This window comes from Tachyglossus aculeatus, chromosome 6 (assembly GCF_015852505.1).
Source record: "Tachyglossus aculeatus isolate mTacAcu1 chromosome 6, mTacAcu1.pri, whole genome shotgun sequence".
Taxonomy (NCBI): Eukaryota; Metazoa; Chordata; class Mammalia; order Monotremata; family Tachyglossidae; genus Tachyglossus; species Tachyglossus aculeatus.
Genome location: NC_052071.1, coordinates 35,739,615 through 35,763,971, shown reverse-complemented (window position 1 = coordinate 35,763,971; position 24,357 = coordinate 35,739,615). Strand labels below are relative to the sequence as shown.

General features: G+C 52.3%; 1 protein-coding gene across 1 annotated transcript; it reads left to right on the top strand.

Moving 5' to 3' along the window:
- Positions 1-10: 10 nt before the first annotated feature.
- Positions 11-24,275, top strand: CDK20 (cyclin dependent kinase 20). The gene is given in 10 exon segments (XM_038748120.1): positions 11-314; positions 9,496-9,596; positions 12,110-12,223; positions 15,280-15,468; positions 15,898-16,019; positions 16,205-16,267; positions 16,495-16,618; positions 16,890-17,045; positions 22,418-22,513; positions 22,515-24,275. Coding segments are annotated over 9 exon segments (1,038 nt in total). The 5' UTR covers positions 11-314; positions 9,496-9,521; the 3' UTR covers positions 22,614-24,275.
- Positions 24,276-24,357: the final 82 nt, after the last annotated feature.

Below are 24,357 nucleotides of genomic sequence, written 5' to 3'. Positions count from 1 at the left end.
CCTCTCTTGCTGTCTCCTCCTCCCACTCTCCTTTCTCTTTCGCTCTCTCCTCCTTTCCACCCCCACCCCGCTCGGCCCCTCCGAGCCCTCCAGTTCAGCTTCTCCCCTCCGCCGGAACTCCCCGCATTTCACGGACCCCGTACCTACTCCGTGGAGATGCCCGGCTTCCGAACCGAGCCAGGTCAGCTAAGGAAGCCATGAGGGACACCGATTCCAAATAAAGAGACATTTCCAGAGAGAAGCAGCCGGGCAGGCTTGGAAGCGGGGGACAGAAGGACGCAGGCACGTGAAAGAGACCCAGAGTTTACAGACAGGTAGATATCCGCACAATCTCTCACACACACGATCCTAGCGTCCCTCCCCCTCCCAATACTCCCTCTTCCCTTGGAATCCGCCTTCCCCATTCCCTGCCTCAACTCAGACAAAGCCTTAGCAGGGGGCCGGGCGAGGAGACTGCCGGGGGGCCATGGACTCAGATGGGTCTCTAGATGCAGGAAGAGAAGGCCACCCTAATGTGGGGAGATCACTGGGCACGGAGTCAAAGCTCTTGGCTTCTATCCCAGGCTCCACACCAGTCCCCCCCAATCCCTCTCCCCTTTCCACTCTCCCACCCCCACCGGTTCCTCTCCCCTCCCCTGCCAGTCTTACTTGTTCCCTCTCTCCATCTGTCCTGATTTCTTCTCCCCCTCCTTTCCTCCCTCCTCCTTTCTGTCCTTCTTTCTCCCTGTCAGTTTCTCTCTCTGACAGTCCCTTCCCCGTGGTCCCCACATCTCTCCCTCTCTCGTTGCTTCGCCTCCCCCTCTCGTCTCCCGCTTTATCTCGATCGTGCGCCTATTTCTGTCAACTGCCTTTCTGCCTCTTTCACTCGCTATATTTCCCCTTTCCTGTTGAGTTCACCCTCTGTCCCCCGCCTCGGTTATTTTCTTGCCTTTCTCATTTTTTTCTTTTTTTATCTCTCTGCTCTTCCTCTCGTTCGTCTCGACACCGACTCGCTCTTTGTATCCGACTCCAACCTGTCGGATTCTCCCTTCCAGTTGATCCCCGAACGACTCCAGACTATGCCGGAAGAAAGAGGCTCCTCCTCTCCCAGCCCATTTTCTTCTGGCTCAAGGCCACATGAGACACCCCTGCAGATCCTTCTGGACACAGGGTAGAGCTCCTTCATCTTCTAAACCATAGGCTTCTCGGCTTCCATCAAGTCTGGGCTGTGGGAAACTGAAGGAATCCGGGGACCGAGATAAATGGGCAAGTCACTTCACTTCTCTGGGCCTCGGTCACCTCATCTGTAAAATGGGGATCAAAACCGTGAGCCCTACCTGGGACGGGGACCGTGTCCAACCTGATTAGCGTATACCTGACCAGGCATATGGTAAACGCTTAGCAGCGTGGCTCAGTGGAAAATAGTAATAATAATGATGGCATTTGTTAAGCGCTTACTATGTGCAAAGCACTGTTCTAAGCGCTGAAGAGCCCAGGCTTTGGAGTCAGAGGTCGTGGGTTCCAATCCTGGCTCTGCCAATTGTCAGCCGTGTGACTTTGGGCAAGTCACTTCACTTCTCTGGGCCTCAGTTTCCTCATCTGTAAAATGGGGGTGAAAACTGTGAGCCCCCCTGTGGGACAACCGGATCACCTTGTAACCTCCCCAGCGCTTAGAACAGTGCTTTGCACATGGTAAGCGCTTAATAAATGCCATCATCATTATTATTATTATTTAAAAAATGGGTATTTCAGGGTTGCCAGGAGTCCTGGAGGCTGTCCCACGTTAGGATGTGGGGGGCTCGAGGAATCCTTCTCGCCCTTGTCTCAATTACCTCGCGAAGTTGGGGCGGGGAGGAACCGGTGCTCGGAAATGAGAGGGAAAGAAGGATGGGATAAGACTCAAGATCCTGGAGCCAAGACACCCTGGCCTACTCCTCAGACCCATCTCTCCTCTGGGTACAGCGCTCAGCCTTTCCAGCTGAGACTTCATGGTTGGGATTTCATCGATCAGCGGAATTGATCGGGGGCAGAGCACCGTAGTTGGCGCTGGGGAGGAAAGAAATAAGAGTTGTAAATGCCATCCCTGTCCTCGGAGAGTTTGCGATCTCCGTCAGCGCCTTTGTGTCTCCGCTTCTCTCCCTCAAAGCGTCACCTCAGTCAACCTCGCTGACCTCGCCAACAGAAGATCATGAGACCGTCTCCTGGAGCTCCCTGGTTCGGAGGGTGACGAGGGGGAGGAGGTGGGAAGTTCGCCTCTGGACCTAGGAGGGAGGAGGTTAAGAGCAAGGAGGCTAAAGGGAACTGCCATGTACCCACCTCCTTCCTTTCCTCTCTCTTTCATTCATTCATTCATTCATTCATTCATTCAATCGTACTTATTGAGCACTTACCGTGTGCAGAGCACTGGACTAAGCGCTTGGGAAGTCCAAGTTGGCAACATCTAGAGAAGGTCCCTACCCAGCAGCGGGTTCACAGTCTAGAAAGGGGAGACAGACAACAAAACAAAACATATAAACCAAATAAATAAAATAAATGAAATAAATATGTACAAGTAAAATAAATAAATAGGGTAATACATACGGACAAACATCCATTCATTCATTCATTCATTCATTCAATCGTATTTATTGAGCACTTACTCTTATTGTTGCTTCCCTCTGCCCCTGACAGATTTGAGGGAGGGGCCGTTAAGCCTTTTAGCTCTGGTAAGTGATAACAATAATAATAATAATGATGGCATTTGTTAAGCGCTTACTATGTGCAAAGCACTGTTCTAAGCGCTGAGGAGGTTACAAGGTGATCAAGTTGTCCCACGGGGGGCTCCCAGTCTTCATCCCCATTTTCCAGATGAGGTAACTGAGGCCCAGAGAAGTGAGGTGACTTGCCCAAAGTCACCCAGCTGACAATTGGCGGAGCCGGGATTTTGAACCCATGACCTCGGGCTCCCAAGCCCGGGCTCTTTCCACTGAGCCACGCTGATGAGCGTCAAGGCTGGGGAGATTCTGTACCTTGGCACCCCAAGGGATCTACAGAGTCGGAGAATAACTGGATATTAGAGCCATGCCCGGGCCTGCATATTTGGGCCTACAGACACACAGGATAAATCCTTATGTCCTCCCTCCTCTGGCCCATCCGTGGGATCCTGCCTCTTTCTCTCTGGTCAAGACCAGGGCTAGAGGAAACTTTGGGGTCCTTCGAGGCTCCTCCTCCCCTGCAATTCAATTCATTCATTCAATCGTATTTATTGAGCGCTTACTGTGTGTGCAGAGCACTGGACTAAGTGCTTGGGAAGTCCAAGTTGGCAACATCTAGAGACAGTCCCTACCCAACAGTGGGCTCACAGTCTAGAAGAGCAGCGTGGCTCAGTGGAAAGATCCCGGGCTTTGGAGTCCAAGGTCGTGGGTTCAAAATCCCAGCTCCACCACTTGTCAGCTGGGTGACTTTGGGCGAGTCACTTCGCTTCTCTGGGCCTCAGTGACCTCATCTGGAAAATGGGGATGAAGACTGTGAGCCCCACATGGGACCACCTGATCACCTTGTAACCTCCCCAGCGCTTAGAACAGTGCTTTGCACATAGCGCTTAATAAATGCCATCATCATTATTATTAGAAGGGGGAGACAGACAACAAAACAAAGCATATTAACAAAATAAAAGAAATAGAATAAACACGTACAACAGTGCTTTGCACGTAGTAAGCGCTTAATAAATGTCATCATTATTATTAGAAGGGGGAGACAGACAACAAAACAAAGCATATTAACAAAATAAAAGAAATAGAATAAACATGTACAACAGTGCTTTGCGCATAGTAAGCGCTTAATAAATGCCATCATTATTATTATTAGAAAGGGGAGACAGACAACAAAACAAAGCATATTAACAAAATAAAAGAAATAGAATAAACATGTATAACAGTGCTCTGCACATAGCACTTAATAAATGCCATCATTATTATTATTAGAAGGGGGAGACAGACAACAAAACAAAGCATATTAACAAAATAAAAGAAATAGAATAAATATGTACAACAGTGCTTTGCACATAGTAAGTGCTTAATAAATGCCATCATCGTTATTATTAGAAGGGGGAGACAGACAACAAAACAAAGCATATTAACAAAAAAGAAATAGAATAAACATGTACAACAGTGCTTTGCATATAGTAAGCGCTTAATAAATGTCATTATTATTAGAAGGGGGAGACAGACAACAAAACAAAGCATATTAACAAAAGAAATAGAATAAATATGTACAACAGTGCTTTGCACATAGTAAGCGCTTAATAAACGCCATCATCATCATTATTAGAAGGGGGAGACAGACAACAAAACAAAGCATATTAACAAAATAAAAGAAATAAAATGATATATAAATACGTACAAACATATATACAGGTGCTGTGGGGAGGGGAAGGGGGGTGGTCCTGGGGCTGGAAAGCCGGGACTTCTGGTGGGGAAGGCCGGGCCGACTCTGAGGATGCCCATCCCTCCTTTCAATCAATCAGTCAATCAATCAATTGTATTTATTGAGCGCTTACTGTGTGCAGAGCACTGGACTGAGCGCTTGGGAAGTCCAAGTTGGCAACATCTAGAGACGGTCCCTACCCAACAGTGGGCTCACAGCCTAGAAGGGGGAGACAGAGAACAAAATATATTAATAAAATAAAATAAATAGAATAGATATGTACAAGTAAAATAAATAGAGTAATAAATCATCATCATCATCAATTGTATTTATTGAGCGCTTACTATGTGCAGAGCACTGTACTAAGCACTTGGGAAGTACAAATTGGCAACATATAGAGACAGTCCCTACCCAACAGTGGGCTCACAGTCTAAAAGGGGGAGACAGAGAACAAAACCAAACATACTAACAAAATAAAATAAATAGAATAGATATGTACAAGTAAAATAAATAAATAAATAAATAGAGTAATAAATCCGTACAAACATATATACATATATACAGGTGCTGTGGGGAAGGGAAGGAGGTGAGGCGGAGGGGATGGAGAGGGGGAGGAAGGGGAGAGGAAGGAGGGGGCTCAGTGTGGGAAGGCCTCCTGGAGGAGGTGAGCTCTCAGTAGGGCCTTGAAGGGACGAGCTACCAAAGGAACCATAACTGATTTAATGAGCCATTCGCAGTTTCACTGTACCGGCCGCGCGTACTTAGACCTGCATGGCTTAATCTTCGAGACAAGCGTATGCTACTGGCAGGATCATTCATTCAGTCGTGTTTATTGAGCGCCTACTGTGTGCAGGGCACTGGACTGAGCGCTTGGGAAGTACAAGTTGGCAACATCTAGAGACGGTCCCTACCCAACAGCGGGCTCACGGGCTAGAAGGGGGAGAGAGACTGGCGGGGGAAAGACTGGGGTGGAGGAAGCGGCCTTCCCAACTGTCCCACCTCCTTGCTCAGAGGTCTGTGTGTCCCAGTCCTCGCAGCTCAGGGCCCCCAAAATAGTACTGGCCTTTCTAGCTGCCAAACGGCCCCGCCAACTCCTCCCGCTCCCCAGCAGCTCCCAGCGCTGCTTTCCAGGTTTCCCCCGCCCCCGGCTCCTCTGCATCACCCTGGGAGCTTTTCCTCCTTTTTTCTTTTCTTCCACCTCCTCCCCATTCCCCCCAGCAGCAACGAGGCTCCCGTAGGCCCTGCCAGCTGGTGGGAACCCGACGCCAAGGCCTCGCTCTCCCGGGAGCATCCACAGCCGCTCTGACCTCCCCCAGAAGGATAATAATAACGGTATTTGTTAAGCGCTTACTACGTAACCCCCACTAATCAGCTGTGTGACTTTGGGCGAGTCACTTTATTCACTCATTCCATATTTATTGAGCGCTGGCTGTGTGCCCAGCACTGGACTAAGTGCTTGGCAACGGATCATCATCAATCGTATTTATTGAGCGCTTACTGTGTGCAGAGCACTGTACTAAGCGCTTGGGAAGGACAAATTGGCAACATATAGAGACAGTCCCTACCCAACAGTGGGCTCACAGTCTAAAAGCGGCCCCTACCCAACAACGGGCTCACGGTCTGGACAACAAGACAGAGCGTGAAGACGGGGTCAAAATCGTCAGAATCAATAGAATTATAGCTATCGGCACATCATTAACAAAATAAATAGAATAGTAAATATGTACAAGTAAAATAGAGTAATCAATCTGGAGAAATAGTACTGGCCTCCTTCCCTTCCCCACAGCACCTGTATATATGTTAATATGCTTGTACGTATTTATTACTCTATTTATTTTACTTGTACCTATTCTATTTATTTTATTTTGTTAATATGTTTTGTTCTCTGTCTCCCCCTTCTAGACTGTGAGCCCACTGTTGGGTAGGGACTGTCTCTATGTGTTGCCAAGTTGTACTTCCCAAGCGCTTGGTACAGTGCTCTGCCCGCAGTAAGCGCTCAATAAATATGATTGAATGAATGAATGAATGAATGAAGACAAATATACAAGTAAAATAGATAGAGTAATAAATCTGTCCAGATATATACAAGTGCTGTGGGGAGGGGAAGGAGGTAGGGCAGAGGTGGGGATGGGGAGGAGGAGAGGAAAAAGGGGGCTCAGTCTGGGAAGGCCTCCTGGAGGAGGTGAGCTCTCTGTAGGGCTTTGAAGGGAGGAAGAGAGCTAACAATTTCTCTGTGCCTCAGTTACTTCATCTGGAAAATGGGGGTGAAGACTGTGAGCCCCACGTGGGACAACCTGATCTCCTTGTATCCCCCACAACGCACAGAACAGTACTCGGCACATAGTAAGCGCTTAACAAATGCCATCATTATTATTATTATTATTTGCCAAGCACTTTTGTAAGCGCTGGGGGGATACAAGGTGATCAAGTTGTCCCGTGCGGGGCTCACAGTCTTCATCCCCATTTTCCAGATGAGGTCATTGAGGCCCAGAGAAGTGAAGTGACTTGCCCAGGGTCACACAGCTGACAAGTGGCGGAGTTGGGATTAGAACCCATGACCTCTGACTCCCAAGCCCAGGCTCTTTCCACTGAGCCATGCCAGAAGCAGCCCAGGACTGGCACAGGGGGGGCAAGGGGTTCGCCAGCTTCCACACTGCCTGGGGAGGGATTAATAATAATTATAATAATGATGATGGTATTTGTTAAGCACTTACTATGTGCTAAGTAAGTGTTCTAATCACTGGAGTAGATACAGGGTCATCAGGTTGTCCCCCATGGGGGGTCACAGTCTTCATGCCCATTTGACAGATGAGGTCACTGAGGCCCAGAGAATAATAATAATAATAATGATGGTATTTGTTAAGTGCTTACTATGTGCAAAGCACTGTTCTAAGCACTGGGGAGGATACAAGGTGATCAGGTTGTCCCCCATGGGGGTCACAGTCTTCATCCCCGTTTGACAGATGAGGTCACTGAGGCCCAGAGAATAATAATAATAATAATGATGATGATGGTATTTAAGTGCTTACTATGTTCAAAGCACTGTTCTAAGCACTGGGGTGGGTACAAGGTGATCAGGTTGTCCCACGTGGGGCTCACAGTCTTCATCCCCATTTGACAGATGAGGTCACTTAGGCCCAGAGAATAATAATAATAATGATGATGGTATTTGTTAAGTGCTTACTATGTTCTAAGCACTGGGGAGGATACAAGGTGATCAGGTTGTCCCACGTGGGGCTCCCAGTCTTCATCCCCATTTGACAGATGAGGGAACTGAGGCCCAGAGCAGTGAAGTGACTGGCCCAAAGTCACCCAGCTGACAAGCGGAGGAGCTGGGATTAGAACCCACGACCTCTAACTGCAAAGCCCGGGCTCTTTCCACTGAGCCACGCTGCTTGGGCCCGTCCTGGTAGCCAAGGTGGGGGCAAAGAGACGCTTCCCCTGCAGGCCAAGAGACTCAGAGGGGGGTTGCTGGCCCTTTAAATGAGGAAGGGGGGGGCTGTTCTTGGAGCTCCCCTGTCACGTGCCGGGGGCTCGGCCGTTGGCGGCGTCGCCCGACCAGCTACTTCCGGTCTCCCCCGCCCCCTCCCCCACTAGAGGTATCAGGGTGTGTGTGTGTGTGGGGAGAAGAGCGCGCGCCGCGGGGTGGGGGCGTCATCACGTGAGCCGGCCGCAGCCCACAATGCACCGCGAGGGGGCTCCCGCGCGCCCGTGTGGGGCGGTTTCGAGGCCCCCCCCCCCCGGGGGGGAGGCAGGGAGGACTGAGGCAACCTTAGGGCGGGCTGGGATAATAATAATAATAATAAAATAATGGTATTTGTTAAGCGCTTACTATGTGCGAAGCACTGTTCTAAGCGCTGGGGGGATACAAGGTGATCAGTTTGGGGGGCTCCCAGTCTTCATCCCCATTTGACAGATGAGGCCCAGAGAAGTGAAGTGGCTTGCCCGGGGTCACACAGCTGACAAGTGGCAGAGCTGGGATTCGACCTCATTATTATTATTATTGTACTTGTTAAGCGCTTACTATGTGCGAAGCACTGTTCTAAGCGCTGAGGGGGGGATACAGGGTGATCAGGTTGTCCCACGGGGGGCTCCCAGTCTTCATCCCCATTTGACAGATGAGGCCCAGGGAAGTGAAGTGGCTTGCCCGGGGTCACACAGCTGACAGGGGAAGCAGCGTGGCTCAGTGGAAAGAGCCCGGGCTTTGGAGTCAGAGGCTATGGGTTCAAATCCCAGCTCCACCACTTGTCAGCTGTGTGACTTTGGGCAAGTTGCTTCACTTCTCTGGGCCTCAGTTACCTCATCTGTAAAATGGGGATTAAGATTGAGAGCCCCAGATGGGACAACCTGATCACCTTGTACCCTCCCCAGTGCTTCGAATAGTGCTTTGCACATAGTAAGCACTTAACAAATACCAAAATTATTATTATTATTATTATTATTATTATTATTATTATTATAAGTGGCAGAGCCGGGATTCAAACTCATTATTATTATTATTATTATTATTATTGTTATTGTATTTGTGAAGCGCTTACTATGTGCAAAGCACTGTTCTAAGCCCTGGGAGGGGATACGAGGTGATCAGGTTGTCCCAAGGGGGGCTCACACTCTTCATCCCCATTTTACAGATGAGGGAACTGAGGCCCAGAGAAGTGAAGTGGCTTGCCCAGGGTCACACAGCTGACAAGTGGCAGAGCTGGGATTCAAACTCATTATTATTATTATTATTGTATTTGTGAAGTGCTTACTATCTGCAAAGCACTGTTCTAAGCGCTGTGGGGGGGATACAAGGTGATCAGTTTGTCCCACGGGGGGCTCACAGTCTTCATCCCCATTTTACAGATGGGGGAACTGAGGCCCAGAGAAGTGAAGTGCCTTGCCCGGGGTCACCCAGCTGACAAGTGGCAGAGCCGGGATTCGAACCCACGACCCCGGACTCCCAAGCTTGGGCTCTTTCCACTGAGCCACGCTGATGGGACCCAGGAGGCTGGGTTGCCCACTTGGGGGCCAGCCTTGAGCCCAGGGCCTAAATGGGGGCGGGGATGGGGGGACACGATGACCACCGGGACCCCCCAGCTCCTGTTCACAGGTCTCCTTTCTCTCCCTCAGCAGGCCTCTCCTGACCCACCCCAGGGATGGACCAGTATAGCATCCTCGGCCGGATTGGGGAGGGGGCCCATGGTATCGTCTTCAAAGCCAAACACGTGGAGGTGAGGAGACCCCCGACTGTGGCATCACCTTCGAGGGGGAGCAGGGGGACTGGAAACCAGAAAGGACCACGTTTTCATCCTGGGCCATCCCTTCTGGGGCCCTTCCCCTCGTAGGGTCTCCCCCTCTCAACTCTGTCGGGGACAGACCATCAGTAATAATATTAATAATGATCATCATCATCAATCGTATTTATTGAGCGCTTACTGTGTGCAGAGCACTGTACTAAGTGCTTGGGAAGTACAAGTTGGCAACATATAAAGACAGTCCCTACCCAATAGTGGGCTCACAGTCTAAAAGATGATGATGACAACATATAACAAATAATGATGGCATTTGTTAAGTGTTTACTATGTGCTAAGCACTGTTCTAAGCGCTGGGGGGGATACAAGGTCAGCGGGTGGTCCCACAGTCTTCATCCCCATTTGACAGATGAGGGAAGTGAGGCCAGCGGGTGGTCCCACAGTCTTCATCCCCATTTGACAGATGAGGGAAGTGAGGCCAGCGGGTGGTCCCACAGTCTTCATCCCCATTTGGCGGATGAGGGAAGTGAGGCGCAGAGAAGTGAAGTGACTTGCTCAAAGTCACACAGCTGGCAGTAATAATGATGGTATTTGTTAAGCGCTTACTAGGTACCAAGCACTGTTCTAAGCGCTGGGGGGGGATACAAGGCAATTAGGTTGCCCCACATGGGGCTCCCAGTCTTCACCCCCATTTTACAGATGAGGGAAGTGAGGCACAGAGAAGTGAAGTGATTTGCCCAAAGCCACACATCATCAATCATCATCAATCGTATTTATTGAGCACTTACTGTGTGCAGAGCACTGGACTAAGCGCTTAACTGTACTAAGCACACAGCTGACAAGCGGCGGAGCCGGGATTAGAACCCACAACCCCTGACCCCGAAGCCCGCGCTCTTTCCACTGAGGCATGCTGCTTCTCTATTATTATATATAATAATAATAATAATAATAATAATAGGCATTTGTTAAGCGCTTACTATGTGCAAAGCACTGTTCTAAGCGCTGGGGAGGACACAGGGTGATCAGGTTGTCCCATGTGGGGCTCACAGTCTTAATCCCCATTTTCCAGATGAGGGAACTGAGGCCCAGAGAAGTCAAGTGACTTGCCCAAGATCACACAGCAGAAATGTATATAATAATATATACATTAATATATATTATTAGTGTGAGTACTATTCAGTCAGTCATATCTATCGAGCGCTTACTGTGTGCAGAGCACTGGACTAAACGCTTGGAAAGTACGTACTGCCCACTGGTAGTACTCCCAGTTGTAGGTGGCGAGCGTTAGGGAAAATGGGAAGCAACAGTCACGGCCTCCACCGCGAAAAGGGTTCGGGGGAGGGAAGCTAAACAGGTTTGGGTGGGAGGTGGGGGGTTGCTTATTGACATCTGTAGACGTGCGAAAGAATTTTGCACATGTGGGAGGGCTGTGGTTATTTATTCCTTCCCCCCCTCGTGCAACACCCCGCCTCGGACCCGGCCAGCCCTCCCTCCCTCAACCGCAACAGCTGCAGGTGGGAAGAGCAAGATGGGGAGGGGAAATCCACGAGCAGAAAAGAGCCTGGAAATATGGGACAAACAGAACTGGGACTTGGGGGTGTGGTGATTTTTCTTTTTTTCCCTCTTCTCAGCTTTTCCTGCTGTCATTTTTGATTTTAGCAGCTTGAATCTTGACACTCCTTTTTCCCTCCTTAATTGATTCCTCTCTTACCCCGGCCCCAGCCCGACCTTGCCCTGCCGGGTCTCAGGTTCTTTTGGCTCTGATTCTGCTCTGTTAAGGTCAATCAATCAATCAATCGTATTTATTGAGCGCTTACTGTGTGCAGAGCACTGTACTAAGCGCTTGGGAAGTGCAAGTTGGCAACATATAGAGACAGTCCCTACCCAACAGTGGGCTCACAGTCTAAAAGGGGGTGGTCTAGGCGCCCTCTCTAGCCCTCAATCATATTTATTTAGCGCTTACTGTGTGCATTCATTCATTCATTCAATCGTATTTATTGAGCGCTTACTGTGTGCAGAGCACTGTACTAAGCGCTTGGGAAGTACAAGTCGGCAACATATAGAGACAGTCCCTACCCAAAAACGGGCTCACGGTCTAGAAGGGGGAGACAGACAACAAAACGTGTAGACAGGGGTCAAAACCGTCAGAATAAACAGAATTAGAGCTCTATGCACATCATTAATAAAATAGAGTAGTAAATATGTGCAAGTAAAGTAATGACACCGTACAAAGCGTTCGGGACATAAAGTTGGCTGATGGGTTTCCTGCCCACGAGGAGCGTACGGTCTAGCTCTCCCTTTGTTTTCTCTGACTGATGTCTGATTGAGGCTAGAGTCCTGAACTCGAGGACCGTTTCCTCTTTGAAGTTTCCCCCACGCCTCCCTCCAGGCCTCCAGGGGAGAGTGCTGTCTGTAGGCAGGGGAGAGATCCCAGTTGCCGTGGAGTGGGGGGATTCATCATCGTCCGATCCTGACCTCGCTCTTTCCTCTAGACCGGCGAGACGGTGGCTCTTAAGAAAGTGGCCCTGCGGAAACTGGAGGATGGAATCCCCAACCAGGCGCTGCGGGAGATCAAGGCTCTGCAGGAGATTGAGGATAATCAGTATGTAAGTGGCCGTAGTGGCGAGGACCTGGGCACGTCAGGATGTATTCCTGAGCCTAGGAACTGTTTCATAATCTTCCCTTATTCCTTGCCCCTTCTGTCTACCCTGCATTGACTTTAAATACTTCTCCGTATCGCCTCCTGGACCTGGGACAACTGCCGCCTGTGCAAACCCCTTCAAACGCGTGAGGAGGAAACCCTCTAGACCGTGAGCCCGTTGTGGGCAGGACTTGCGGTATTGGGAAGTAGCGTGGCTTAGTGGAAAGAGCCCGGGCTTTGGAGTCGGAGGTCGTGGGTTCAAATCCCGGCTCCACCACTTGTCAGCTGTGTGACGTTGGGCAAGTCACTTCACTTCTCTGGGCCTTAGTTCCCTCATCTGTAAAATGGGGACAAAGACTGTGAGCCCCTCGTGGGACAACCTGATTACCTTGTACCTACCCCAGCGCTTAGAACAGTGCTTTGCACATTGTAAGAGCTTAACAAATACCAACATTATTATTATTATTGTGCTTTCCAAATGCTTAGTACAGTGCTCCTCCTCTCATCTGCTCTGTGACCCTGGGCAAATCACTTAATTTCTCTGTGCCTCAGTTACCTCATCTGTGAAGGCTGTGAGCCCCATGTGGGACACTGACCGTGTCCGTCCTGATTAACTTGAATGTACCCCAGCGCTTAGTACAGTGCTGTGCACACTGTAAGCGCTCAGTAAATACGATTGAGTGAATGAACCCTCCCTCAAGCTCCCCGAGGGACTCTGTCGGGCTACTCTTGACCTATTCCCTCCTAAATGACTCAAACTCAGAGCTTTCCATTTCAAGGACTCAGCCGCCCTTCCTCCTGGCAGAAACAGACCCCTGCGAGTATGAGGGGCTGATGGAATCGATGCGACAGGAGGTGCTTTAATCTGGATTCCGGAAGCCGAAGTAGGAAATCACAAGGCTGCTCTGTCCTTTCCCTCCCTTGACCCTGGCTTGGTTCTCCCAGGAGTCGTGGATGACAGAGAAGCAGCGTGGCGTAGGTTCTGATCCCGTCTCCTCCTCTCGTCCGCTCTGCGACCCTGGGCAAATCACTTAATTTCTCTGTGCCTCAGTTACCTCATCTGTAAAGTGGGAATTAAGGCTGTGAGCCCCATGTGGGACACTGACTGTGTCCCTCCTGATTAACTTGAATGTACCCCAGCGCTTAGTACAGTGTCTGGCACCTGGTAAGCGCTTAACAAATCCCATTAATGTAGAAATGTCAAGTAGAGACCAGTGGGACCTGATGTCTCTAAGCTGCTGGGACTAGGACAGCCCTATCTACGACTACCTTCCTACTTGGAACAGAGGGGGAAATGGGCAGAGAGAGAGCCTGGTAAGTGATGGGGACTGTTGGTTTCAGAATCAAAAGTTAGGGAGGTAGTACTCTCTGTGAGATGACTGGGCAGGGTGTTTATTATGTACTAAGCGCTGAGGTGGAGGCAAAATAAAGTCAGACGCAATCCCTGTCCCGCATAGGGCTCACAGCCCAAAGGGGAGGGAGAGTCAATATTGAATCCCCACTTTGCAAATGAGGAAACCGAGGCAGAGAAAAATGAACTGACTTGCTCCATGCCACAGAGCAAACAAGATGAGGAAACTGAGGCATAGAAAAATGAACTGACTTGCTCCATGCCACGGAGCTAGGATTAGAAGCCAGGTCCCTCAACTCAGGCCTGTGCCGTTGTCACTGAGCCTTCGAAACCCTGGAGTTCTGCCTCCACTCTAGCCATTAGCTCTCCATCAGTCCTAATTCCAGATCATTCCTCATCCCTATTCTCCTTCCTTCCATCTACTTTCCTTCCCCCTTCTCCTCGATTCCCTCCTTTCTCCTCACCGATTCCCTTCTTCCTCTCACCACTTCCCCCGCTCTCTGCCTCCCTCCCTCCTCCCACCTCCATCTCTCCTTCCTCTCCCTCTTCCCACCGTCCTTCCCCCACACCCCTCCCTCCCTCTCTCTCCCCCTTCCGTCTCCGCCTCCCTTCCTCCTCTTCTCCCATTCTTCTTCACTCTTCCTGTCCTCCCCATACCTACTCCCTAGGGAGTGAGGAAGGGGAGTGGGAGTCGGGAGAGCTGGCTGGGATGGATTGAGACTCTTGCTCGTCAGCAAGGCTCCCAGCTGGAAATAGCTGCTCAGCTGGTGCGTTTGCTAATTGCCTTGTTTTTATTAGCGCAGCGTGAAGGAGCCAGAGTTGCTCAAAATAAAATGGAAACACTTGACGGGTCCCGGTGACAGTTGCTATAAGGCGGATGGCGGAGGAAGGGAGAGGCACAGGGAGCCGGGCTGGACCGGACCGGATCCGACCCGACCCTGTTGGGAGCAGAGCTACAGGGATGACGGGGGGAAAAGGACTGTGAGGGGGTAGTGTTGAAGGGGGGTGAAGAGAGAACACATGCTCTGGATGCAGTCCAACGATTTGAAGAAAAGGGTGGGGAGGCCCAGGCTCTGTCTCAAAGCTCCCCGGTTCATTCCTAGTCTTGCCCTTTCCCCGCTGCCTGGGAAAAGCTCTGGCCGGCGAGCCAGGGAGGAAAGGGTTTTGGGAATCAATCAATCAATCAATCGTATTTATTGGGCGCTTACTGTGTGCAGAGCACTGTACTAAGCGCTTGGGAAGTACAAGATGGCAACGTATAGAGACAGTCCCTACCCAACAGTGGGCTCGCAGTCTAAAAATCACCGTGAGAAAGCGATGGCTAATTCTCAGTCCGGAGGGAGGGAAGAGTAGTTGGAAAGGGGGCCGGGCCCGTCATTCTCCACCCGATTTTCCATCATCATCATCAATCGTATTTATTGAGCGCTTACTCTGTGCAGAGCACTGTACTAAGCGCTTGGGAAGTACAAATTGGCAACATATAGAGACAGTCTATACCCAACATTGGGCTCACAGTCTGAAAGGGGGAGACAGAGAGATAAGCTAGAGCTAAGGGCAGGAGGGGATTCTGGAGAGAGGAGAGGGGCCGGGAGCCTCGGAGCCTGAGGTGGGTTGCGGAGAGGCGGGGGGCCATCCTGTGTCCCGAACTCCACTTCTCCCCCTTTCCTCAGGTGGTGAAGCTGAAGGCCGTGTTCCCTCATGGCGCGGGCTTCGTCCTGGCCTTCGAGTTCATGCTGTCCGACCTGTCTGAGGTGATCCGCCACGCCCATCGGCCTCTGGGCCAGGCCCAGGTCAAGGGCTACATGCAGATGCTGCTCAAGGGGGTCGCCTTCTGCCACGCTAACAACATCATGCACCGGGTCAGCCAGGGGCGCCGAGGAGAGCCGGGGCAGCCCCTTTGGGACGCGGCGGGGGCCTCTTGGGAGGGAGATAACAACCTGGGAAAGGGGTAGAAGGGAGCTCTGAGAAATAAAGATTAGGGTGACCAGGGGGGTGGGGGAGGCCTGAGGGCCAGGACTAACCACGCCCTCCCCTGCCCAGCCATGCCGGAATCCAGGCTTAATGAATTAGTTCCCTCCCTCTCAGCTCTGGGGCAAAGCCAGGGCAGGTGAGGGGTTTTTAACGCGGGCCCTTCTTGCCTTTCTCAGCTGGGACTTTAGGTCTCCTTGCTCACCCGAGGGAGAGGAGGGGATATGCGGGGAGGAGGGGGAGGATTGGCCTTCCCAACCGACCCTCGCTCCCCAGACGCTCACCGGTCTGTCTCTTCCTCCCTCCTCTTGGTGTCCCAGGACCTGAAGCCAGCCAACCTGCTCATCAGCTCCTCCGGCCAGCTCAAGATCGCGGACTTTGGCCTGGCTCGGGTCTTCTCCCGCAGCGGGGACCGGCTCTACAGCCACCAAGTAGCCACCAGGTCGGGGGCGGCGGGCCGGGAAAGCCCGGGACAAGGCGGGCAGGACCACGAGAAAGCAACTGGCCTTTCTGGGCTGACAGATCCCCTCCCCTGGGACTGGGAGCACGGGCCTGGGGTCAGGGAGAGACTAAAGGTTGAGCCCTGTGGGGTTCCCAAGCCCACTCTATCCTTTCCGTCCCCCGCAGATGGTACCGGGCCCCAGAACTCCTGTACGGTGCCCGGCAGTACGATGAGGGAGTCGACCTGTGGTGAGAGGGCCCTTGGGGGCGGTGCCCGGGACGGGGGGAGGGCCCGGCTGGACTGCTGGGATCCCATTCGTACCCAGGGTCAAGGATAGGGATGCCTGGGTTCCGGCTGCAGCAGTGGGAGGTGGGAACGGGAATTTACGGCATCCCTAGCAGGAGCCGGGCGTGGTCTGGGGACCCCAGGGTGGGATGGGTCATCTTGAATTTGTCCGGGGCTCCGTTCTCTTCAGGGCGGTGGGTTGCATCCTGGGCGAACTGCTCAACGGCTCACCCCTGTTCCCTGGAGAAAACGACATCGAGCAGCTGTGCTGTGTGCTGCGCGTCCTGGGCACCCCCAGCCCCAGGGTCTGGCCGGTGGGTACTGAGAGGGGCGGCCGAATCCACCCGGAGGTGCCGGGCTCAGGCCTGGGGTCTGGCTGGAGTCCTAGTCTGGGGGCTGAGGCTGGGAATCAGGCCCTTGGAGCTGGGAAGTCCGGCCGCAAACCCGCCAGGGCTCTCCGCCCCTGGGGACCGTGGCCCTTTAGCCTTGGGCAGTTGGCAGGGAGGGAGGAGGAATGGCTAAAAGGCACGTCAGCCGGAGGCGGACGGGCCCTCCCCGATGCCCACCACCCTCTCTGCCTCCTAGGAGATCACAGAGCTGCCCGACTACAACAAGATCTCCTTCAAGGAGCAGGCCCCATTGCCCCTGGAGGAAGTGCTGCCCGACGCCGCTCCCCAAGCTCTGCAGCTGCTCAGCCGCTTCTTAATCTATCCCCCGCGCCAGCGCATCCAGGCTGCCCAGGTATGGAGTCGGGCATCCCCTCCTCCAGTGATAGCGGTGGTTGGAGCAATCAATCAGTCAATCAGTCATATTTATTGAGCTCTTACTCTGCAGAAAACTGTATTAAGCGCTTGGGAGAGTACAGTGTAACTGAATTGGTAAACGCGTTCCCTACCCACAAGGAACTGACAGTCTAGAGGGGAACAGAAAGATTTAGCAGTGGCAGCAGCAGGGTCTTGGGGAAGTGAGGAAGGACCAGGGGCTGCCCCAGATGCCTCAGACTTGACCGAATCTTGAAAGGGGCGGATGAGGCAGAGCCGGAACTGTTGCTTGCATAAGTCCTCAGCAACAGGAGATGGAGAAGGATGGGGAAGCAGAGTGACTGAAGGGAGAGAGCATTCATTCATTCATTCAATCGCATTTATTGAGCACTTACTGTGTGCAGAGCACTGTACTAAGCACTTGGGAAGTACAAGTTGGCAACATATAGAGATGGTCCCTACCCAACAATGGGCTCACAGTCTAGAAGGGGGAGACAGACAACAAAACAAGTGGACAGGTGTCAAGACGTCAGAACAAATAGAATTAAAGCTAAATGCACATCATTAACAAAATAAATAGAATAGTAAATATGTACATGTAAAATAAACAGAGTAATAAATCTGTACAAACATATATACAGGTGCTGTGTGGAGGGGAAGGAGGTAGGGCGGGGGGGATGGGGAGGAGGAGAGGAAGGAAGGGGCTCAGTGTGGGAAGGCCTCCTGGAGGAGGTGAGCTCTCAGTAGGGCTTTGAAGGGAGGAAGAGAGCGAGCTTGGCGGATGGGCAGAGGGATTGGGGGCATTCCGGGCCCGGGGGAGGACGTGGGCTGGGGGTCGACAGTGGGACAGGCGAGAGCGAGGTACGGTGAGGAGGTTAGCGGCAGCAGAGGAGCGGAGGGTGCGGGCTGGGCTGGAGAAGGAGAGAAGGGAGGTGAGGTAGGAGGGGGCGACGGGATGGACAGCCTGGAAGCCCAGGGTGATGAGTTTCTGCCTGATGTGTAGGTTGACAGGCAGCCACTGGAGAGCATGGGCCTGGAACTCAGAGGACCCCAGTTTTAATCCCTGACTCTGCTGCTTGCCTGATGTGTGGCCTTGGGCAAGTCAACTTAACTTCTCTCGGTCTCCATTTCCTCATCTGTAAAATGGGAATTCAGTGCCTGTCCTCTCTCCGTCTTAGACGAGTGAACCTGATGAGGGAAAGGGACTGTGTCTGACGTGATGATCTTGTAGCTACCCCCAGTGCTTAGTTCAGTGCTTGGTACAGAGTAAGGACTTTAACAAATTCTACCTCTTTTCTTATTAATAATAATAATAATGGTGGTATTTGTTAAGCGCCTACTGTGTGCAAAGCACTGTTCTAAGCGCGGGGAGGTTACAAGGCGATCAGGTTGTCCCACGGGGGGGCTCACAGTCTTCATCCCCATTTGACAGATGAGGGAACTGAGGCCCAGAGAAGTGACGTGACTTGCCCAAAGTCACACAGCTGACAGTTGGCGGAGCCGGGATTAGAACCCATGCCCTCTGACTCCAAAGCCCGGGCTCTTCCCACTGAGCCACGCTGCTTATTATTAGGGGGAGCCCCATCTGAAGGTGGTGGGGTTTTAAGCAAACCAAAGAAGTGCCTCCCACAGAATTCCTTCCCACTAAAAGTTGTGCCACCAGGAACTTATCCGTCGACTAGAGGGTGCTTGGGCAAATCATGGACGAGAGTTGTTGTCTGGAGAGAAAGGTAGGACAAAGGAAGAGAAAAATTCCGGGAGGCAGGAGGCCATTAGGAGGGCAGTCCTCCTGTCCTGGGGGGGCCTCACTGTAAGTCTGACCCATCATCGACATTACTTATAATAATCATAATAATAATAATGGTATTTATTAAGCGCTTACTATGTGAAGAGCACTGTTCTAAGCGCTGGGGAGGTTACAAGGTGGTCAGGTTGTCCCACGGGGGGCTCACAGTCTTCATCCCCGTTTGACAGATGAGGGAACTGAGGCCCAGAGAAGTGAAGTGACTTACCCAAAGTCACACAGCTGACAGTTGGCAGAGCTGGGATTTCATTCATTAATTCAATTATATTTATTGAGCGCTTACTGTGTGCAGAGCGCTTGGGAAGTCCAAGTTGGCAACACTTAGAGACGGTCCCTACCCAACAGCGGGCTCACAGTCTAGAAGGGGGAGACAGACAACAAAACCAAACATGTTAACAAAATAAAATAAATAGAATAGCTAATATGCACAAGTAAAATAGAGTAATAAATCTGTACAAACATATATACAGGTGCTGTGGGGAGGGGAAGGAGGTAGGGCGGGGGAGAGGAAGGAGGGGGCTCAGTCTGGGATTTGAACCCATGACCTCTGACTCCAAAGCCTGTGCTCTTTCCACTTGAGCCACGCTGCTTCTCCTCAGAACTCATGGTTGTGAGGTTCATGGGGTCACACCCACGTCAATCAGATGGGGCCGAGGAAAACAATCTTGTGGCCCTTGTCCTGTTTGCCCGCCATTGTCACCCGAGGCGGGGCTGGGAGCCCGTTGTTGGGTAGGGACAGTCTCTATCAATCAATCAGTCAATCGTGTTTATTGAGCACTTACTGTGTGCAGAGCACTGGACTAAGCGCCTGGGAAGTCCAAGTTGGCAACATCTAGAGACGGTCCCTACCCAACAGTGGGCTCACAATCTAGAAGGGGGAGACAGAGAACAAAACCAAACATATTAACAAAATAAAATAAATAGAATAGATATGTATCAATCAATCAATCAATCAATCGTATTTATTGAGTGCTTACTGTGTGCAGAGCACTGTACTAAGCGCTTGGGAAGTCCAAGTTGGCAACATATAGAGACGGTCCCTACCCAACAGTGGGCTCACAGTCTAAAAGGGGGAGACAGAGAACAAAACCAAACATACTAACAAAATAAAATAAATAGAGCAGATTTGTACAAGTAAAATAAATAAATAAATAGAGTAATAAATATGTACGAACATATATACATATATACAGGTGCTGTGGGGAAGGGAAGGAGGTAGGATGGGGGGATGGAGAGGGGGATGATGGGGAGAGGAAGGAAGGGGCTCAGTCTGGGAAGGCCTCCTGGAGGAGGTGAGCTCTCAGTAGGGCCTTGAAGGGAGGAAGAGAGCTAGCTTGGCGGATGGGCAGAGGGAGGGCATTCCGGGCCCGGGGGAGGATGCGGGCCGGGGATCGACGGCGGGACAGGCGAGAATGAGGCCTAACGGTGAGGAGATTAGCGGTGGCAGAGGAGCGGAGGGTGCGGGCTGGGCTGGAGAAGGACAGAAGAGAGGTGAGGTAGGAGGGGGCGAGGGGATGGACAGCCTGGAAGCCGACGGTGAGGAGTTTCTGCCTGATGCGCAGATTGATTGGTAGCCACTGGAGATTTTTGAGGATGTATATGTTGCCAGCCTCCCAAGCGCTTAGTACATTGCTCTGCACACAGTAAGCGCTCAATAGCCCACTGTTGGGTAGGGACCGTCTCTCTATGTTGCCAATTTGTACTTCCCAAGCGCTTAGTCCAGTGCTCTGCACATAGTAAGCGCTCAATAAATACGATTGATGGTGATGATGAATAAATAGGATTGAATGAATGAATGGGAGATGGCAAGTGAGGCCGGCTCCTTGGCTCCGGTCTCGGAGAGGTTCTTTGAGCTGCCGCCTGAGGGCGCTCTCTCCGCAGCAGCAGCCAGTCAATCTGGTATTTATTGAGCACTTATTGCGTGCAGAGCACTGTGCTAAGCACTTCATTCAATCGTATTTATTGAGCGCTTACTGTGTGCAGAGCACTGGCCTAAGCGCCTGGGAAGTCCAAGTTGGCAACATCTAGAGACGGTCCCTACCCAACAGTGGGCTCACAGTCTAGAAAGGGGGAGACGGACAACAAAACAAAACATATTAACAAAATAAAATAAATAGAATAAATATGTACAAGTAAAATAGAGTAATAAATCCGTACAAACATATATACGTATATGCAGGTGCTGTGGGGAGGGGAAGGAGGTAAGGCGGGGGGGATGGGGAGGGGGCTCAGTGTGGGAAGGCCTCCTGGAGGAGGTGAGCTCTCAGTAGGGCCTTGAAGGGAAGAAGAGAGCGAGCTTTACTCTATTTTACTTGTACATATCTATTCTATTTACTTTATTTTGTTAGTATGTTTGGTTTTGTTCTCTGTCTACCCCTTTTAGACTGTGAGCCCACTGTTGGGTAGGGACTGTCTCTATGTGTTGCCAACTTGTACTTCCCAAGCGCTTAGTACAGTGCTCTGCACACAGTAAGCGCTTAATAAATACGATTGATTGATTGATTGATAGCTTGGCGGAGGTGCGGAGGGAGGGCATTCTGGGCCAGGGGGAGGACGTGGGCCGGGGGTCAACGGCAGGACAGGCGAGAACGAGTCACAGTGAGGAGGTGAGCGGCAGAGGAGCGGAGGGTGCGGGCTGGGCTGGAGAAGGAACACTTGGAAGAGGGACGTACAACAGAGTCGGTCGACGGACTCCCCGCCCATAAGGAGCTTACAGACAGCTGTCTTATGGGGAGACACTGAAATGAATTACAAATAGAGAGAAGCAGCATGGCTCGGTGGAAAGAGCCCGGGCTTGGGACTCAGAGGTCATGAGGTCTAATCCCGGCACCCCCACATGTCCGCTGTGTGACCTTGGGCAAGTCACTTCACTTCTCTGAGCCTCAGTTACCTCATCTGTAAAATGGGGATGAAGACTGGGAGCCCCACATGGGACAAAGTGACCACCTTGTATCCTCCCTAGCGCTTAGAACAGTGCTTGGCACATAGTAAGCGCTTAACAAATGCCAGCGCTTAGAACAGTGATCAGCGCTTAGAACAGTGCTTTGAACATAGTAAGCGCTTAACAAATACCATCATTATTATTATTATTATTTTTAGTAGTAGTAATAGAGTGTGGTGATACGGACGTAGGGGCTGGGGAGCTGGGGTGGATAGCAAAAGTGCTCAAGGGGTTTATAGCCAAGCGCATAAACAGGGCCTTGGAGTTGTGAAGAAGGAGAACCTCTAGCTCTCCTCGGTGGCATGGAGGAGTGAGGGGCAGCCAGCCAACAGCCCAGATAACTGTGCCTCAGTTTCTTCAACTCCAAAATGGGGCTTCGATACCTGTTCTTCCTCCTGCTTAGACTGTGACAGGGTCGGTGTCCAACGTGATTAACTTGTATCTACCCCCAGCACCTAGAATAGTGCTTGATACAATGTAAGGGCTTAACAAATGCCGTTTAAAAAAAGATAACGGATGCATTGGCAAGGCAACGAGCCGCTGGCCATTCCGTATTTGACTGAGGCCGATCTTCTTGCCTCTCCTCTCTCCTCTCCCCCTCCGCCAGGCCCTGCTGCACCATTACTTCTTCACGGCCCCGCTGCCGGCCCACCCTTCGGAGCTGCCGATTCCCCAGCGAGGGGGGCCGGGTCCCAAGGCCCGCCAAGGGCCCCCCCCACACGCGCGACTTCCACGTGGAGCAGCCGTTGGAGGAATCGCTCCTGGACCCTAAGCTGATCCGGCCGTATCTCCCTGAAGGCTGAGTAGAGGGGAGGAGGAGTGGGGCGCTCAGGACACCGCGGTCCCTCGGAACTGCGACCTGAGGCTCCGTTGTCGTCGGTTGGCCGCTCTTAGTTCAGGCCCCGGGCCTGGCTCCATTTGGCTCCCCCGGGACCCGTCGGCTCCTTCCCACCTCTCCCCACCCCAGTTTGACTACTCATCGGCCCCCCCTCACCCCATCCCCTCCCCCGGCCCCGCCTGAGCCCCAGTGATACCATTATCTCGGGCTCCGCAGCCGTCTCCCGGCCTTCCCGCCCGGGCTGCTGAGGAGGAGGAGGAGGAAGAGGAGATGGCCACTCCCTTAGGCGCCACTTTGGTCTGCCCGTCCCCTTCTCTCCTTCCCCACCCACTCACACCTCCAAGTCTCCAATCCCTCGTAGGGGAGGTCCAGAGTTTGACCTCGAACCTCGCTTTGGGTTGCAGTACAGACCCTTCCTTAGGACCAGCTTCTCTCAGGTCAGCCTCAGTGGGCTGTGAGAGACGGTAGAGATTTTCTCCCTCTCTCTTTCACACACACACCCCACACCCCACACTCTCCCTCGGTGGGGCCTAGGTTCCCTGGGACATCTCTCTCCCTCCGGAAAGCCCTCAGAGGGACCTGTTCTCTCTAAGGAAAACCAGGGCCCTTGGTTTGTGTGAGACCCAGAATAAAATGGTGCTCTGGGCCCCGGAGCCTATGACCATTTTCATCAGCCTGCCTTCTCTTCCTTCCTCCTTTCTGACCGTGATCTCTTCTAGCACCTCCCCAGAGCCGTAAGCAGAACCCAGCAAGAGTGGCCCCAAGAGAGAAAGGGCGCAGCCAAGGAGTGAAGACCCCCGGGGTCCCTCACCCCAGCCTGCTGCTGCCCCGTCACCAGCATGATAGATGGTGGGGAGGGGCGGCCGGGAGCCACCAGGCCTGAGCCTGAACTTGGGCCCGACGAGGGGAGGTGATGCCGTGGCATCCCGGCTGCCCGCTGAGGGAACCAACCAGGAACTGGGTGTGTTGAGATGCCTGGTCCTCACCCACGCTCCCTACGGGCCCTTCTCCTCATTTTGCCCTGGGGAGCTGGGATGGGGCCCGAAATGGCCCCTCTTCCTCATAGCCCAAGCACGCACAGCCCCTGTTGTTTTCCCAGTCCTTGGGCGGGAGGGACAAGGGAGATAGACTGGACCAATTAAGCGGGGACGGGGTGGCCTGGAAGGAAGGCCGAATGGGCTCAAGTCCCACCTGTAAGCCGGGGCCCTTTTGGTAAGAGAGGGATGGGTGAAACTCTGGGCCCCCTCACCCTAAAGCAGGGAGAAAAGAGCAGCATCCACGATTGCGGGTGGGCGAGGAGAGGGCAAGAGGATGCTCGGGTTCTGCGCCTGGTTTGGATTTAGGGGCAAAAGACTAGGAAGCTAGACTTGAGTCCCTTACTTCCTTTGGGCAAGCTGAAGACCAGCCGAAGTGTGGAAGGTGGCCCCTCTCCCGTGCCTCAGTTTCCCCCCCGGACTGGGCGGGGGGATGGGGCACCGTGCTTCTGGGAGCCGCCAGTTTGCCGCCGCGACCAAGTCCTCCCCAGGAACCAACAGCCACCCGCGTTTCATCTGATAAGGCTTATCAGGGCTGCCCAGCCCGCGGCCCGGGTAGCTGGCGTAAGTTTTGCTGGGGGAGGGGAGGGTGCCGGGGGGACAGCGAGGATGCCGGGCTCCCTGCCCGGGCGCCACCATCTTAGCGGCCTCGGGGCTGCACTTGTGTGGTGAACT